This window comes from Galendromus occidentalis, unplaced genomic scaffold (genome assembly GCF_000255335.2).
Source record: "Galendromus occidentalis unplaced genomic scaffold, Mocc_1.1 scf7180000077515, whole genome shotgun sequence".
In the NCBI taxonomy this organism is placed as follows: Eukaryota; Metazoa; Arthropoda; class Arachnida; order Mesostigmata; family Phytoseiidae; genus Galendromus; species Galendromus occidentalis.
The window spans coordinates 1,239,476-1,255,985 of NW_003805503.1; the positions used below are offsets into that span (position 1 = coordinate 1,239,476).

The 16,510-nt window shown below is 52.1% G+C and overlaps 2 protein-coding genes across 2 annotated transcripts in view; both read right to left on the minus strand.

Annotated features, from left to right (window-relative positions):
* Positions 1-900: 900 nt before the first annotated feature.
* The window catches only part of LOC100902084 (frequenin-1), a 31,228-nt gene continuing 15,618 nt past the window's right edge, over positions 901-16,510 (minus strand). Inside the window, exons 4-6 of the mRNA XM_029112571.1 lie at positions 6,430-6,672; positions 3,534-3,694; positions 901-1,245 (exon numbers count right to left, since the gene is read on the minus strand). Coding sequence (XP_028968404.1) covers positions 1,153-1,245; positions 3,534-3,694; positions 6,430-6,672 — 497 coding nt within the window. The 3' untranslated portion in view covers positions 901-1,152. The remainder of the gene's footprint in view (positions 1,246-3,533; positions 3,695-6,429; positions 6,673-16,510) is intronic.
* On the minus strand, positions 8,909-10,267 carry mRpS17 (mitochondrial ribosomal protein S17). The gene is made up of 2 exons (XM_003747262.2): positions 10,254-10,267; positions 8,909-9,333 (listed from the first exon to the last, which is right to left on the minus strand). The coding sequence occupies exons 1-2, from the start codon at positions 10,265-10,267 to the stop codon at positions 8,958-8,960; spliced, it is 390 nt and encodes a 129-aa protein (XP_003747310.2). The 3' UTR covers positions 8,909-8,957.

Consider the following 16,510-nt stretch of genomic DNA (forward strand, 5'->3'; position numbering starts at 1 on the left):
AATCTACAAGTCGAAGCTCGATGAATCACTTGAAAAATACTTCGCTCAGATTCTATTCTGCGGGAAAAAGACTGACCAGTCGCTCGGGACTTTACCGTCCGAATAATTATTATCAATTCGTGAAGAATTCCGTCGTTGTCGATAATGCATCAAGGCCCTGGAGCTTCCATCATGGCGCACCGTCGCTCTTGCGGACGAGGCTCCGAACTACTCGTGTCTCACGGACTAGTGCGAGCCCGCTCGAAAATCAATATTTTCTCTCCACGCAATCCACGTCTTCAATTAGAGGTGTTTCAGAGACGTAAAGATTCGTTCGATAGCAAGATGCGAGTTATCGGGGACAGCTCCGCAGCGAGAGAGGAATGGAGCCGATCAAACGCTAAGGTCGTCCTCGCGACTCGAGGCCGACTCCGACCTCGCAAGGAGGCTACGAAAGAAGATTTGAGGCTGAAGTCCTCAAAAGGGAATTCGCTGAATAACCTTGCCGATAACACGGAGTCGAGCGGCCGGTGGCGCACGGAATTCCAGACTCCGTTTCGCTCGCGCGCCTCACAACTTATATTCTATCAACGGTAGTAAGTTGTCATCACTCGCTCGAAGCTCTTCGATGTCCCGAACAGAGTCGAGAACTCCCAGTCCTAACTAATATGTGTGGAGGCAATATGCTCCCGAAGCCTTTCCCAGCTTGCAATATTCCTGAAAGGTATTTCTACGGGGTGAGCGCCTCTGCGTCACATCGGAATTATTCTCGTAGGTGTGACGTTGACCTCAGCGTGATTGGGAGCACTTCGAATTCACGCTTGCTTTCGTGACGGCTCCTAAGTTCCGAGATTAACCCAATTCAGTGAGCGATCAGAGCATGGGACCTACAGCTCCAGGATGCTACCGCAAAAGTGAATGAATTCCCGTGGCGTGACAACGCGCGTCTCCGACAATAACACGTCTCTCGGTCAGAGTTCTCTGCGGAAACGCTAGTACGAAAAGCGGCGTCGACGAACGATAGTAGGTACGATCGACCATGGAATTCTCGGTCATAGGCGTTTAATGGATACGCGATTCGCTGTTATCGTCGACCGTATAAATAAGGAGTTGCGGTATCCATGCGTTCCATGATGATCGATTGGGGGCCGGTGCAGATGTGAAAACAACGACTTAAGCAGAATACAGCGAAAGAGCCTGTACGATTTTCGGATCTTGTCGAGATCCCTCTTTGAATTCATCCAACGTCAGCTGATTGTCGTGGTTCTGAAATTGATAGAGAACAAGTGGTTAGAGCTCTTCCTTCCCGCAACCACCTCCCGTGATAGCCTCATCCATCTCTCATGCAACATCGATCTGAGATTACGGAAACTCGGCGGAAACTCGGTCCCCTCTCTACGTCGAATATCGGGAATCGTGCTCCGAGGGGAGAGCGCCATCGTGGATCGATCGGATCACGCCGAGTTCAGGAAGAGAGGATCGGTCGAATCGTTTTCAAATCATGCGCTCATCTCGGAACGGCCTAGGCACTCCATTCCGAGTGGGGCGCTTCTTGTCGAATCGTTCAATCAAGAACCAGTGCAAGGTCGATGCGGTAAGATGGAGAGAGCCACGCTTATGCGGCAAACAGCATCAGACAGCGCGGCGGCCGCATCAACGCGACTTTGACCGAACCTGCGGCCCACCTCAATGATTCTCGAAACTGAACACGCCGACTTTGCTGGCGCCATCCTGCGCGCTCTTCTTCGATCCTTAAACGCCGCCGCGGTTTGCTTACGCGGGACCCGGCTCCGTACTTGGTCCGCGAGCGGCTTGTGGGATGTCAGACAGCGAAAGGAGCCGCAAGAATTTCCTTCCGACTTCACACTTGCAGCCGCTCGGAGCAGGAAGAAACTCCTTGTAACGCTGTAAACATCCGAGCTTTCGAGAGAAGTAATTTTTCGCCCAAGCGCTCTTCAATCACCAGAGAAGCTTTGTTTCGTCCGATGCCAAATGAGATTCCGATTCTCGGCGATGGGCAACGCGAACGAAGGCAACGATTGCCTGCTTGGAGCTCTTCACGGCGGAATTGCCCCTCGTGGGATTAGGATGAGGAACCTCTCGAAAGCTGATTATTTCTGAGTCGTCTCTCCTCCGTGGCTCCTCTCAAATTTCATCCGAAGAGCCGAGGGAAGTGATCGTAAGCTCTGACGAGGAACATCCTCCATGAGCTCAGTGGATCCATCCCGACTTCTGGAAACTCCGCAGCTGTCGTATGTCGACACCGAGCCAGCCAAGGCTCAGATTGACGACTCCGCTCTTATTTGACGGAGCTCCTTCGCTGCTGTGACTGAGGCTGGCGAGTAAGCGAACCGATCATCTCCGCCGCGATAGACTTCATTACTTTTCAGATTATCTCCTAAATTTTCGGTGTCCGTATATATTATTTGGATCAGCTTTTCAAGTGAGGTGCGAGATTCCCGCGGATCGCTCCGGTCGTGGATTGAAGCAGTTTGAGGTCGAAGCAGTAGACATCGTCTGATCCCTCCTCGACAGACACTATGTACGTTTGAAACTCTGATTGACGGAGGTGGGCTCCTTGCCTGCGTTTGAATCACGTCGCAAAACATTGATAGACACTTCAGGGAATGGAGAGAGACACCCAGGGCTGATCGCCTCCTAGCGTAATCATCATTGACTCCCTAGCCACTTTTGCCCCGATTTCAAGAGGATCAACGGCCCTAGACTGCCTTGGTCGGGCATCGAAATCCGGAGGGGAGCCGTCCTAGATTTCCGGAGGGAGAGAGCGATTGTTGGATTCGAACCTGCGACGTACCGCTCGAGTTTTCGTCGACGTGGACGATGAAGAGGCTGAGGATCCCGCTCTTACCCCCCGCCTACGCCTCGATACGGGAATTTCGAAGCCGTCTGAGAGACTCAGACGAGCGCTTCCGCGCGGCGATAGCATGCGCCGCGGGATGAATTCAAGGGATATTCGGAGTGAGGCGTCGCGCGTTGACATCGATCCGAGGGCGCGCCAAGAACCGACTTCATACTGACAGAAGCTCTTGCGTTGAAATTCGACCCGCCTCGGACTCTTGAAAATGCGGGACCCAGGTGTGGAATTTCATACGAACTTCGGAATCGACCCGAATGATCCATCTTTCGGGTCCAGCGTTTCCGCTTCGGACTCCCAGCGCGTTGTTGTGGACTTTCAGATCGCAATCTCCGCCCGCCGCTGCAATCAGAGACGTAAAACCGGCATTCATTGTTTATGAGCTTAGGCTCGCGACAGTACGCCGGAAAGCGTCTTGTCCAAATGTCGGCTGATGTATGTAGATAGATATGATTTTGTGTCATCGGAATAGATCGTGGAAGATTCCGGAATCTCGGAGGTTTCATCTGGAAGGTCTCGTCCGCAGTTCTCACAGCGACACCGAATCGGACTCACTGGGAGCGACTTGGTGCTCAGGGAAGGGAAGGGGAGGGGGAGGGCTGCGTGACCCTGATTGGGAGTCCCAGAGGGCAATGTGAGGTCACCTGCTCAATAATAATCTATCGATTAATCGACTCACCTTATCGAGCTGCTCAAATATTTTGTCGACGCGCTCCCGGGGACTCTCCTCGTCGCTGTTGGCTTGACTCCCCAGCATTTGGTAAATGGCGTCCACAATGTTGTACATCTCTTCTCGTGTGATGTAGCCATCACTGTCCACGTCGTAGAGCCTGAACGCCCCTGCAAAGATGGACGAAAAACGAAAGCTTGCTTGTTACTAACGAATGTCAAACATCCACGTTAGGTGTCCTACAAACGAACGTTCGCTCGCTTTGTCGTCCGGTCGGCCATCGGGCTGACCCGGCAGTGCCCGCGCTAAGGGCACGACCCGGCCGCGGGAAAACAGAGCAAGCTCTGCTTTTTGATGCTGGCTCATCGTTATTTCGACCCTGATCTAGTCCTCTGACATTTCGTATACTCCCCCGCCTAACCAGCAGCAGATACAACGAAGCTCCGCCGCAATTGATATTTTTTCGATGAATTCATGAAGAAATATCAAAACTTCAGCCCTGCCTGAGATGCTCAGATACATATGAGGAGTATGCTTGTTCCGATCAGGAACACTTTTTGAAACCAGAAAACTGAACTCCTGTGGATCTCGTAGGTCTAATCCTTCTGAACAGCGATCTAGGTCCTTAGTTCCAGACCGACCCATACAGTCTGCGTTCTCGTCCTCCATGATGTTGAGGAGATCATCCGCTATCAGTCAGGTTCCGGACAAAAACCGACAGCCACTGACGTCTAACAATCGATCAAACACCAGCAGACCTGAGCATGTCATCCTCGGCTTCCTTATGGCGGCCGTCTCCGCTCGCGACCTGACATTTTTCGCCTAGTTTCAAGGTTCTCGACCCCTAAGCCCCCCCCCCTCACCCTCGTCCCGTACCTCACCGCGTTTGGTGCTTTCTTGTGGCGAATACTCTGTAGCAGAGCCGCGGGAGCTGTCGTCGAAATTCTGAGAATTTCGGAGAAGATTGAAAATCAAATGAGGGGAATGCTCTTTCCGAATAGACTTCCGCGACTCTGTGATCGAGCATTTGGAGTATAGGCCCAGGCCACTGGAGCTGCGGAACGAGGCCACGCGGGGATGACGAGAGTGACGGGGATGAACTGAAAGACTCCACAGCAACTCATCGCCTTATGATTGCCTTCGGCCTTTTGAGTGCTCGGAATTTTCGTTTTTGGAAAATCTTATGAGCCAACCCGAGCGGGATTGCCGTGTCACCTCCGGCGAATGATCCACGGGGGCAGCACAGGCTTGCGGAACTCCATCGAAGATTCGCGTCAGAATGCGTGACGACCATAATTTTCAGATTTTAAATCGCATCTGCGGAAATCCCCTTCTCGATACGCCGACCGGTCCCGCAATGAGCACGCTTGCGTGAGTTTCATGAGCTATGACGGATAATGAGGTTTTGCGACCAACGCGATGAAAACATCGGGCCGCATCCACGCACACATACATACATATGTATTAATGCTAGAGCTCGATGTAGGACTCGATCTACCACTGCGTGACATGGAGACCGCACGGCTCGTCTCTGCCGAAAGAGGAGCTGTGGAGGAGCGAGGATCGAGCTCAGGAGAGTCGCTCGAGGAAGAACACTTCAAAGGGAGCAAAGTCACTCTGTGCAGCATTCGAGACGGCTATCGCTGAGAAGCCGCACGATTTCCTCGCGAGGATCTCCAGTACGTACGCCGAATAATCAGATTAGACATCCGAGTCTTGGGGCTAAGCCTCCCAGTACCCGACGTAATACAGCAAGTGGATTGAGAGAGTCATTGAGGAGAACTATGCGGACTTCAATAAGCCCCGAGAATGACAAGAGTGGGAACGGCTGCTAGCGACAGCTACCGCAACCCGAGAAAATGAGCAGACCAGAGTGTGAGAGAGAAACAAAGTTTTCCCCCGAGACTATAGTTCCAAGCGACGGCCCACCGACATAACTCAGTAGTCCGCGGGAACTTGTCTTCTACGTGTCGCGGAGAGTCGGGGAGTAGTTTTTTCTAGCTTGTCTACTTCTCTGAATGTCACTAACACGTGGGCGAAAATCGCACCCGTGGATCGACAGGAGTACGTCATTCGATATCAGCATGGATCTCCGAGCCTGGTGTTGGCTACCTATCTTCGAGATCTGGAATGCTTGCCAAACGCGAGAATCGACTGGAGCTCGGGGCGCCCAAGCTGGGGTTCGGGAATAGGAGGGAAAGAGCTCCTGGCGTGGAAACGAGCGGAGATTCGTAGGCCTCAAGTCGACCTCTGGAAAGTCTCCTCCCAGTGAACAAACGGCGGTCGGAGAAAGTAGCGGCGCGGCAGGGTGAATAAAATACGATCCGAAAGCAATCGGAATTTAGCTCAATCTTCTCCCAAAAACGGATGGGAACGAGACTAGATCCTAGAGCTCTAGGTCAAAATCTGATATCCGCCCACGATCCAGAGTTGAATTATGAGCGAAGGGAAGCTGATGTTCGAGCTTTTGAGCGTCCAATGAGATCTTTGTTCCTCAATTGGGGAGAGATCCCCCGTAGGATTTCGCAATCCTCAAACCGTCGTTTCTCACGCGCAAGCTATCATCAGAGTCAAGATTGCGAGCAAGAGTCGCCGCGATATTTCGAGGACGATTGATCGAGGCCGAAGCCATTCGCAGGTCGATGCTTCACGCAGAGGAGTTTCGGAGCCCCAACTTTCCGCTCGATTTCGTACTTCCCAAGTCTGAGTTCAGGGTCATTCGCGAGACCGTCTGACAATGCAGGAAAACGATCATTCATTCATTCCGTGCAATTCGTCTGAATGCATAAATGTAATATATTATGAAAATCGGGAACAACTCCGAATCATTATTCAAAGAAAATGCTGTCCGGAGCGATCACTTCCTCAAGTCGGAGCTCAGCTCGGGAAGATTGACGGAACTCACAGTCAAGTTTCTCCTCGACGTTTCCCCGGGATGTGACGGAAAGCGCTCGGATGAACTCTTCGAATTCGATGGCGCCATCCTTGTTCTCGTCGAAGACTCGGAAGATGAGCGATGTGAATTTCGAAGGATCACCTTTCGGGAAGAACAGCTTGTAAATTCGGAGGAAACCTTGTTCGGTGAGATGTCCCGAAGGACAGTCCTTCACGAATCCCTTATGCCATTGTCGGATCTCCTTCTCCGTAACTGCAAGGAAAGAAAGAGAGCCACGTCAGATCGAACAATTCGTTCTCATTCCCACTAAGGGTTTTGTTAGAGCCAAGACGCGGCGCCAGGGGACCCTGTAACCGAATTTGCTCAGCAGCTTCTCCCGAAACGGAAAGAAAACTCTCGCCTCCGGGCTGGTTAGGCTCTGATAGCCAGCGCCGTTATATCGTGGGAAACTCATCGGTGAATTTCCTTGTCGCCCTCAATTTTCTAATGTAAACGTTATAGCCTCTCTGATCGCAGGCAACGTTGTGGGAAAGGCTCAAATCGAGGGTTATGTTGGGAGCTCGCCGCAGAGACTTTCCGATTCCAACGGATGCTTCCGATGGAAGTGCGGTATGATCTTTGAGAATAACTGGCAGCGGGGGGAAGTTCTCGTATCGTATACACGGCCGGAGAGATCTCATCCCCCGTCGGCGACGGGCACCCCAATGATGAAAGACTAATGTGTTCATGCAGCTCCTCTTGTACCGACGTAATGAGGAGGGACAGGATGATCAAGAACTCGGAAGCTCAAGCGCTGCCTCCGTCGCTGCGAAATCGGGAGACTCCTGCAGCAGTTCCATCCATTTTCTCTCTTTCCTGATCGTTCCATTTCCCCATACTCTCCCCTGATTGGGATAGCAAACCCCTTGAGGAGCATTCGGAGAACAATAGCGAAGCTTGCGGTCGTTTTCCAGCATGGCGACTCGTCTCCAATAGCAACAATATATATCGATCCCGGGACATAACATCGTGTATGGAGAAAAATGCGTCTCGATGTTAATTAAGAAACCGATGAGCTTGAGTCGCTCACGACGTCTTCGTCAGTGGCTATTCAAGCAAGCGAGGGATCTTGCTCGACCGAGAAGGGATATGATTTTTCCATTACGCGCGTTTTGGGCCTTGGCGGAATCCCTAGCTTCGGGATGCCGTCTGGCAAAAGACTAGCTTTGTAAGATATTCATTACGAGTAGCCATGCTCTTTCAGGTGTTAAGGGAGCTCTTACTTATCCGTAGGCGGTCTCTGCCTCATCCGGGAACCTTCCTGGGGACATGGAGTGGCCGTTAATAATGCACCGGACGTCCCTCCTCGTTTCGAACCACCTTGTTCCAGGGAAGCAACCCCATTCCGACGGGGATGTGTCACGTAGTAGCTTCAAATGTGACGGACTTGGATCCCAGCGCTTTCAACAATGTCCCTATCTTCTGGCTACGATAGGCCTGGCTCCGATGCAAGCAGCTGGTTCTGCAAGGCTCAATACGCTCGGATTCTCTAGCGAAGATCGAGCGGAAGCACGAAAGCACAGAAAAACTCCCGAAGTGTCCGCTCGAGGACGCATGATCTCTCCTTCCGCGTACGGAGCCTCGGATGGACCAAATTCAGGCGGAGAATTTCTCCGCAATTTGAATTTGGAAAATCGAAGCTCGAGCGCAAACCAGCTCATTGGATCCGGAAACGCTATATCCGAGTAGTCGATCAATGGCTTCTTGCTTGAGGAGTCTCGAGTCGAACTTTCCTGCACGGAGAACTTTTTTCCCGAGCTCGAAAAACGGAAGATCTGAAAACTCGACGCTAATGCGGAGCTTGTCCTTCTTATCGGTGTTTTTCGAAACCGGCAGCCTCTCGACCCAGCATGCGCCCGGAGTTGACGTGGGACCGCTTCTAAAAATGGAGCAATCGATCGTCCACGAAAGATCTCAGGACTGATCTTGCGGCCGAGCACCTCCGTTGTTCCGAAAGGGCGGCCTTGAACGCGATCGGCAACTACGCTATTCCAAAACTCGAGGTCGTGTATGGATTGGCTGAACAAGGACGGCGAGTATACGCTCTTCTCTGCGCTCAGCCTAAATGTACTTTCGGTGTCGCGGGACTATTCTCTGAAGGATCGCTCCAACCTACGTGAGAACCTTGCTCGCGTCGCTCCCCCGCTGCGAGACGCATTTGCCGAAAACTTCACGTCATCAGCACGGGAGAGTACCGCTTCAGTCAGAGGGGAGTCTGAGCGCCTACTCCCCCCCCTCAACCTTCCTCTTGCCCGGACTAGGTGAGCTGCTAAGTCCGTGGTGAGCTCAACAGCAGAATGATCAGGACTCCGAACAGCAAGACTGGCTATTCCATCGACCGTGCTCAATAATTAAGAGGATAAGAATGGACGGGAGCCCACTATGTAATATGTTCGTGTGCATGAGTTTCGAACCTTGGTGTTTTTGAAATTAAAAAAATCAACATTGCAAGAACTGAGTTTATTCTCTGTACAACGGTGGAGTTAAATTTACAAAAACTATTCTGCCTTCTTCGCTCTGAATTCGGCTAATCTCTGGTGGAAGGGTTTCCCTCCCATGAGTTCAGCTTCCCGGTCGAGATCTTCTTCGAAATCGGTTTTCACGCATTTCTTGCCGGTTATGGGATCGATAATGTTCCCCATCATCCAGACGATGTCCTTGACTTTGTAGTCGATAGTGAGACTGTGCTTCTCGGGCAACTTCTCCAAAAGCACCCAATCTCCGAGCTTCGTTCGAAGTTTTTCATCCAACACTTCGTAGTCAGTTCTTTCCTTGAAATGGCACATCAAGTGTTTGTTCAGAACGTACTGCGTCACCTGCACTTTGACTGAGTTATTGACTGCAGCCGTAATCACTTTGCCCAACATCAACTGGCTCGCCATAGTATCGGCTTCAAAAGGCTTGTAGGAGAACCGAATCCCCGTTAGTTCACACGAACCGGCTAACGATGTTGCAGCAGGGAGCACACGGTGATACTCGCGCACTGTGGGCGGCCATCTTGGTCCGGATGGATGCGGAGGGCGGTCACGCGAAACCTACCACTCGCCCGGCTCAGCGGACACTTCAAGACAGCGCTTGTGTCTTCTCGATTTTTGCATATTTGCTTAGTCGTAGGAATCTTCGCCGAGAATCTCGGTGATCTCGGCGTTGCTCGAGTGGAACGTTGCAATCCATGCGACAAAAGAGGCCAGCCGGCGATGTCAGGAGCGGAAACGAAATTTGAAACTTCGGTGCCCTCAGCAATCAGCGAACTTTCGTCGTATTTCGAAAGACGAGTTATCAGATATTCAAAGAGAGCTCTTCGAAGTTTTGAGTCCAAACAGAGCCAATCGGAAGTGCCGTCCTCCTCCGTCGTCGGAGTTCCATGGGTGGCTTTCCGAGCCGAACTCTATCTTTCCCCCTCGGTCTGTAATAAATGCCGACAGGTCGTTCCAAGAGAATTTATTAGTTCCGAATGTGTTTTCCTTTTCGCCGTAACGATTCGGGCGGCAGAAGATTGACACGTACAGCTCCCTCTGCTTCTCCTTGTTGCTCTTTCGTCCTGAAAGGAAGCATTCGTCCGTGACTAGTTCCGAACGCACTGCCACGCAGTCGCTGATCGCGACACCGCGGGAAGAGGACCGGGGGCCTGCGCGAAAATCGCAGCTCGGCGAATTTATTCGTGGGATGAAGCCGCGAGTGACTTCTCCTCCCTGATCCCGAATTCATGCGATTCCATTCGGGAAGTAGCGGTCAACCATCCGAAGGAGTCGGGTCAAGCGCGAGACCGAATTTATATTTTCGGGGTTACCAACCTCCGAACGCTCATCCCGCATAGTTCAGACCTGGCGTTTCGGCTGCGTCGAGGCAAGAGGTCTTGAACAGGTACATCCGCTCTGAGCAGGTCTCCTCGACAAGCCGGTCTCTGGCCTGCCCCCCCGAACACAAGTCGGGAAACCAGATATGAGTTCTCACTCAGAGTCAGTTCGATGCCTTTGTGATTGTCAGATGGACGCATCGAATGCCTCCGCTTGTAAGAGCATTTTCGGATCGAGCGAGACGCGCGAGGGAACATTCGACCCGGGACGACTAGCGAACGGCGCCCATAATTTCCTCGATTTTCGATTCGAAAGCATTGGCAGACCGGGCGTAGTCGGATCGCGTAGAAAAGATTCGAGTATTTACTTCGAGGAGAGACCAGAGACGCTCGAATGAGTCCGGCTCGAGATCGCTTTCTCCAAAATGCATGACCCTGCTTCCGAAAGATTGATGAGTTCTCGATGCAAGCCAAGATGCGGCGCTTCCCAGATCCACCTTAAATCGATTCTGAGTTGCAACTCGGTGTGAAAACTGTTAGCGTTGCGGGGCCGTATAGCTTCATTTGTGGGAAAATACGCCTGAGAATTCCGGATAACGTTCCGGGGATCGGTCTCCTTTCGGTTCACGCGGATCAAGAAACCATTGGTGGGGACATATCGGGAATCACTTCTGCATTGCACTGAATGCCTGGGATCGCATGATCTGGTACGGGAGCAGTGGAGACCCCTGTCGACCCGGACTGTCATCCTAATACCTTATTGATAGAAATGGATCCGAGCACAGCTCGATCCTCATTCGGACGGATCAAACACCGGACATTCAGGACCGACACCGCAGCTCTCGATATCTCGCGCTTGCACGGCATTCCTAGACGAATCCTGCTCCTGGTCTCGATGAGAGATTGGTGGGAGATTAGCAGATATGTTCGGCTGGTCACCTTGCCAATTCCCCAGGCGGATTCCTCCCGTCGTGGTATGTTCTTCGATCACTCACATTGGTAACGAAAGTTATGCCTAGCGTCGCCATGAACGAGAACATCGATCGAGGGAAGTTCAGAGCATCCTGGGAGGTATGTATACTCATGGTGGAATGACAGCCGGTCTCAATCAATCATCGCAGCGCTTTTCAGAATTTTAAGGAAGAAAAATGCTTTGCAAGCCAGAGAGCTCCGGAGCCTCGGGATGATGCGAGGACTGTTCTCATCATGGGTATTGCTCCCAAATGAAGCCGTTAGCTCGCAATCTTTTTGCGCTCGGGTCGACAGCTCGGGTGGTCTTCAAAAAAATCGCTGTGATTCTATTTTTTCGACTGAAGCAGTATTCCGGCTGTCAGGACAGACAAATAACAAATAACATTTCGAAATATGATCGATGCCGGTAGGGCATGGACGAGTCCTGAGAGTCAAAGATCAGAGCGGGAAGTTTCCCTTTGATCTGACGAAGTCTCGAATATGGTACAGAGCTCGGAGAGGTATCGAATCGTGAGTGCACTTTTTCTTCCTCCGAAGAATTTCCGCGCACCTTTCCAATCCAGCGCCGGGGCCAGAGCGGAATTTCCTCGCGACCGACGACCGATCGCGAAACAAGGCCTCGGAGAGTTCAGCATTCGCTACGCATTCTCCCCGATTTCAGAGCGATTCATTCATGAGAGAACAGTTGAGCGGTTATGCACGGGACCCGGAAAATCCCATCTGTTCCCATTGGACGACGAGCGTAATCGGGTAGGCTTGCTCAGCGATTAGTAAAGTCGGCGTGTCATCATGGAACGCAGAATCATGTTTGTGCGCCGGGAGGCATCGTCTGGTTTCGCAAGCGCTGTTTGTACTTCAGTCAGGCATCCAGATGTCCCGTCCAGAGTCAACGCGCTGAAGTGAGCGGAAGATTCCCCCGAGGTTCTCCGAAGCCTTATCGAGAGATTAGATTCCATGAGCTCCCGATACCCCCGTAGACGCTCGACGTTTTCCGGTGGGAGACCATACTGCGCAATGTTTAAATATTTAAGTTGGATCGGAAGAGGTTCCTCGAAATCCGAACGTGATGAAAATACGGCTCGAGAATTTAATCTGCGACTAGGCCCGCCAACGCCCTCGACCAAGAAAAAAAAAGCGGCTTCAAAATTGAGACCTCATAAAATAAACGCTTCCCGCAGGTTGCTGACGCAACGCAGTTCGTGGTTCCGTTCGCGACGAAATGACTGTAATTTGAGCTCCGACAGAAGTAGAACTCAATTTCCCACGCACTCGATCCGACCCCCTAGCCGAGTAGGGCGCAAGCTACGATTCGATCAGAGTTTCCACTTTGGAGTATCTGGATTGGAGGTCCCAACCATCGACAAACTCATGACTCATGACCGAGGGTGTCCCGGCTTGTTCTGCTGACTTAGTTCCCGAGGATCTAATCAGAGAATTGAGTCCATCCAGCCCCAAGCTTCCCCGATGATTGAACCGAGCCGGTGTTCTGGCTTCGACTGATCAGCAGAGGCCTCCGCGGCGGCGAACTCGATTAATTCGAGCGACCGAATCAAGCATTCAAATCCGAGATGCCAGTTGTCTACGAGTGCCATCTCCCCGGATCCCCCGCTACAATCAAAAGGAACTGCATCAAATTGAGGAGCGATCTGTTTGCTTTCAACGGTTCTCCGCTGATCCCTCGGGACATCCTCTAATCTTTTTCTTTTGAAAAACGCACTCTGCCGTCTCGAGTCGGGAGAGGTTAAGCAATCATGAGAACCTTCGCCTATCTCAGCTTCTATCTGTCCCCGCTCGTTGAATACGACCAAGGCCGACGTAAAGGTCTTGCAGAGGTAAAACGAAAAAACCTAAGAGACAGGAGCTGGAATGGCTGTTTGGCGGCTCGCAGTCCGAGCCGTCACCGGCGAAATTCTCCGCGATTCGACGCTCTGTCGTAGTGACTGTCTTCTGCTCGAGCCTCCAGGAGCCGGGAGACGTGCAGTAACTTTTACGAGACACCGTAACTTGGGTCAAGCGACCGAAGTTGGTTCATTCATTTCCAATATTTGAATTTGAGCTCATGCACCCACGGGAGTCGTATCTATTTCTCTTCTGGGACGGGGCTTTCGGGCATGATCACAGCGGCGAACAAGCAAACAGGAACAAGCGAGGGAGCACGCGTCTTCGTATGCGTGACGTGGGGTAGTAATGATTATCGACGCCATCCCACGGCACACGGACCTTGCTCATTCGCACCGTGGGAGATCAATCGCGCTCTCGGAAAATTCCTCGATCGCCCCTCCCCCTCCAAACTCGCGCCGCAGGAACGGATAAGCTCTCTGATGCAAGAATGGACGTGAAACATCGAAAAACCCCATTGTGTCCCGGCATCTGATCGTTATCGCCCAGCTCGAGGGGAAATCCGGAAGTATAATAGGGACCCTGTTGGCATGGATACAAAGTGGAATCATCTGCGGTACCTGCATGGGTATCATCCGTTAGGGATCGGAGCTTGGGCGCCTCCGGGCGTGAGTATATTCGCACCACAGAGAGCCTCATGGCCGTAGGTTACAGGAAGACTCCCACGACTCCCTTGTTGCAGGCGTCGTTGTAGTTCTCAGGGCAAAACACAGTTGCGGTGGCCATTGTCACTAGAGCTCCATTTGCCGCAGACTTCCCCACCAATATGGGCATTATTCTCGCTCCGGTAACAACCTGTTACTTGTGCTTATGGCGGTTCCTCACGAACAGCGAGAGGATGAAAGAGATACAAGCTCGGCGAAGGGTGAACTTTTTCCCCATTCCACTGGATCATTCGTGCATAGTCCGCCTCTAGATATCTGGAACGCTTCCGGGTTCTCTCTATGCGATCGGCTCCCCGTGGCGGGAAGACGCGTGTTCTGGTATCAAGTGGGAGAGCTACCCGTCGTGTCCCCTTGAATCTATCAAGATCGAGTGGAAAAAATCAGACACCTCGCCCTCGAGTCAAAGCCGCTCCCTCTACCGGTTTCAGTGCCCTCAGATCAAGGCCCTGCATTCCTTATCCGTGGAAGGCGGCCATCCCAAGGAGACCGCCCTTGCGTAAGAAGCTGTCCAGACTGCCCTCTCGTGGGAATATTCACGGTGGTTCGTCGCATCATCTGACTTCTCTCCTCCCTGAAGAGGAAGCCTTCGGAAACGCTTTCCGACTTCGGTAGCTGGAGAAGCTCCCTCTGCAGGGATCGGATCGATTCTCTTCTAGATCGTGACAAGCGAGAACTATCTACCTGCCATCTTCCTCTCCCTTCGCCTCTTCTATCTAGCTGATAAATAGATTTCGACAATCTTAGCGGCTCTAGCTTTCGTCCCGCCTGCCAGGGGTCCAACGACGTCCCATTGCAACCGGAACCCGCTCGCGGGCTTTGTAGTCGGTGTTCCAAAAGATTTCGACATCTGCAGCGGGAGAAACAAATGGACGGGCTTTCCTCCTACCTGTTTCTCCTGCGGTGGATTCAGCCAAAGTAGAGTGCAAGTTCTGATTCCCGGAATTCTCAGTCACTTTAGTCGGCGAGCGCAGTTTCTCAGGACTTGGACAGCACTAACAATAAGATATTTGTCGACCCGGCAAGAGAACAATAAATTACCCAATTTTTTCTTCGGGTGAGATCCCCAGGAATTCTCCGCATCAGCCCACTCTCATTGAGGAAATCCTCATGGATGAATCTACATCATGGTAGAAGAGTTTTGATTTTCGGTGCAGTACCGTCATCAAAATCGATTATCGCGGCTCCTTCGTCGAGGCTTATCAAACAGAGAATATTAGGGCGAGCTCACTCAGTCGCCTCCATCGAGGGCGATCTTCAACGCTCCTGATTCCAATTCTGTCACGAAATTATCCCAGCTACCCCCCCGTCCTCTTATCGTCCAAATGGAGGACGGATACCCTTTCGTCTGGAGTCCGCGCGACGGAAAAAAATTGAGAGAGTCAGAACGCCCATCGTGCAATTCGGTTATCGTGAATGCTTAGAAGCCGAGTCTCCCAGCCTCGGAAGTGTCGCCGAGAGCACCGAAGTCGAGCTCTGCGGAGTCTTCTCAGTTTCCGCGTCTTTGCCGCCCGAGCATTGTCAGGTAGAGGAATTCGAGGCGAGGGCTTGCAGCCAAAACAGCTGCACACGCTTATCTGCCTCTGCAGTCCTCAGCTATGTATGCCGCTTCATTCGTCGCAGCGCCGCGCCGTAGGTTGCAAAACAACAACACCGCACATCTCCTCATCGCCTCGAGGCCCAGTGAATAATCTAGCGGTATTGAGGCTCTGAAGTTCCTCGCTTCTCGACACTCGCGCGATGACTGCCCAGGCTCTCGCATGCGTTCTCTGCCGGCTCCTCCGGAGGCCGATGGAACCGAGTCGGGAGCCGAGAAATGGCAGTGTCTCTCTCGTCCAGGAATGAAGATATCAGCGATCTTCCGGCGGGAGGAGCGCTTTCGGTAGGTCTGACTGTCCAAAGCCCGAAGAGCCGAGCTCTGAGCGACCTCCGGGATGGAGAAAGGAGGGAGAAAGCTCCGCATTCCGCGTGGTCAACATCGGCGGAAGACCCTTAATATCGAAAGCTCGAGTCAAAAACAAGAGCTGTCGCCAGCTGCTGCCGTGACTGCAGGGATACCGCGGGAATCGGAGGGATATTCCTCTCGACCCCCGAGTCCACCTGGCAGAATGTCTGATTGGAATTATTTTATTTGTGTGCTCGTTCGAGTGGATTAATATCCTCTCCCGATCTGGGCTCGGAGAGCTCCCAATACTGGTTTTATGACGTAAGGTGGGCTACGAACGCTGTGCGCAGTGTTCCTTGGAAGAGCGCTCCGCGAAAGCTCACGAAGGCTCAATAACAGGCTCACAGGGATATGTATTGCTCAGTAAGTTCCTACATAAAGATATTTTCCGCGAGTCTAACTACCCAGCAAAGCATAGCTGGAAATATCTGATTCGTCAATTTAGTCAAGGAATCGCGCGATCGAGAAAGAAAATATTCCGGGAGTTTGCTGAGTGCATCTCCGACACGGAAAGCGGATGAAGACGTGGGCGCAGATCGAGTGATCGGATCCTGCGACGCACCCGTACAAACGAATTCGCTTGTCGCCCGGTGTTGCCGCAATGACTCACCACAACGTGACTGTCGAGTTGTCTCGCATTGGCCTTGAATTATGGCCTCGAAGGGGTAAGCACTGACAAGTGCGTGTCAGTGGCCTGGCTAATCCATCGCTAAGCAAACAACTAGCCGATCGTAAAGGACGAGGGCAGTGGTCTCTGAAAAAAAGCGTACGCCTCAC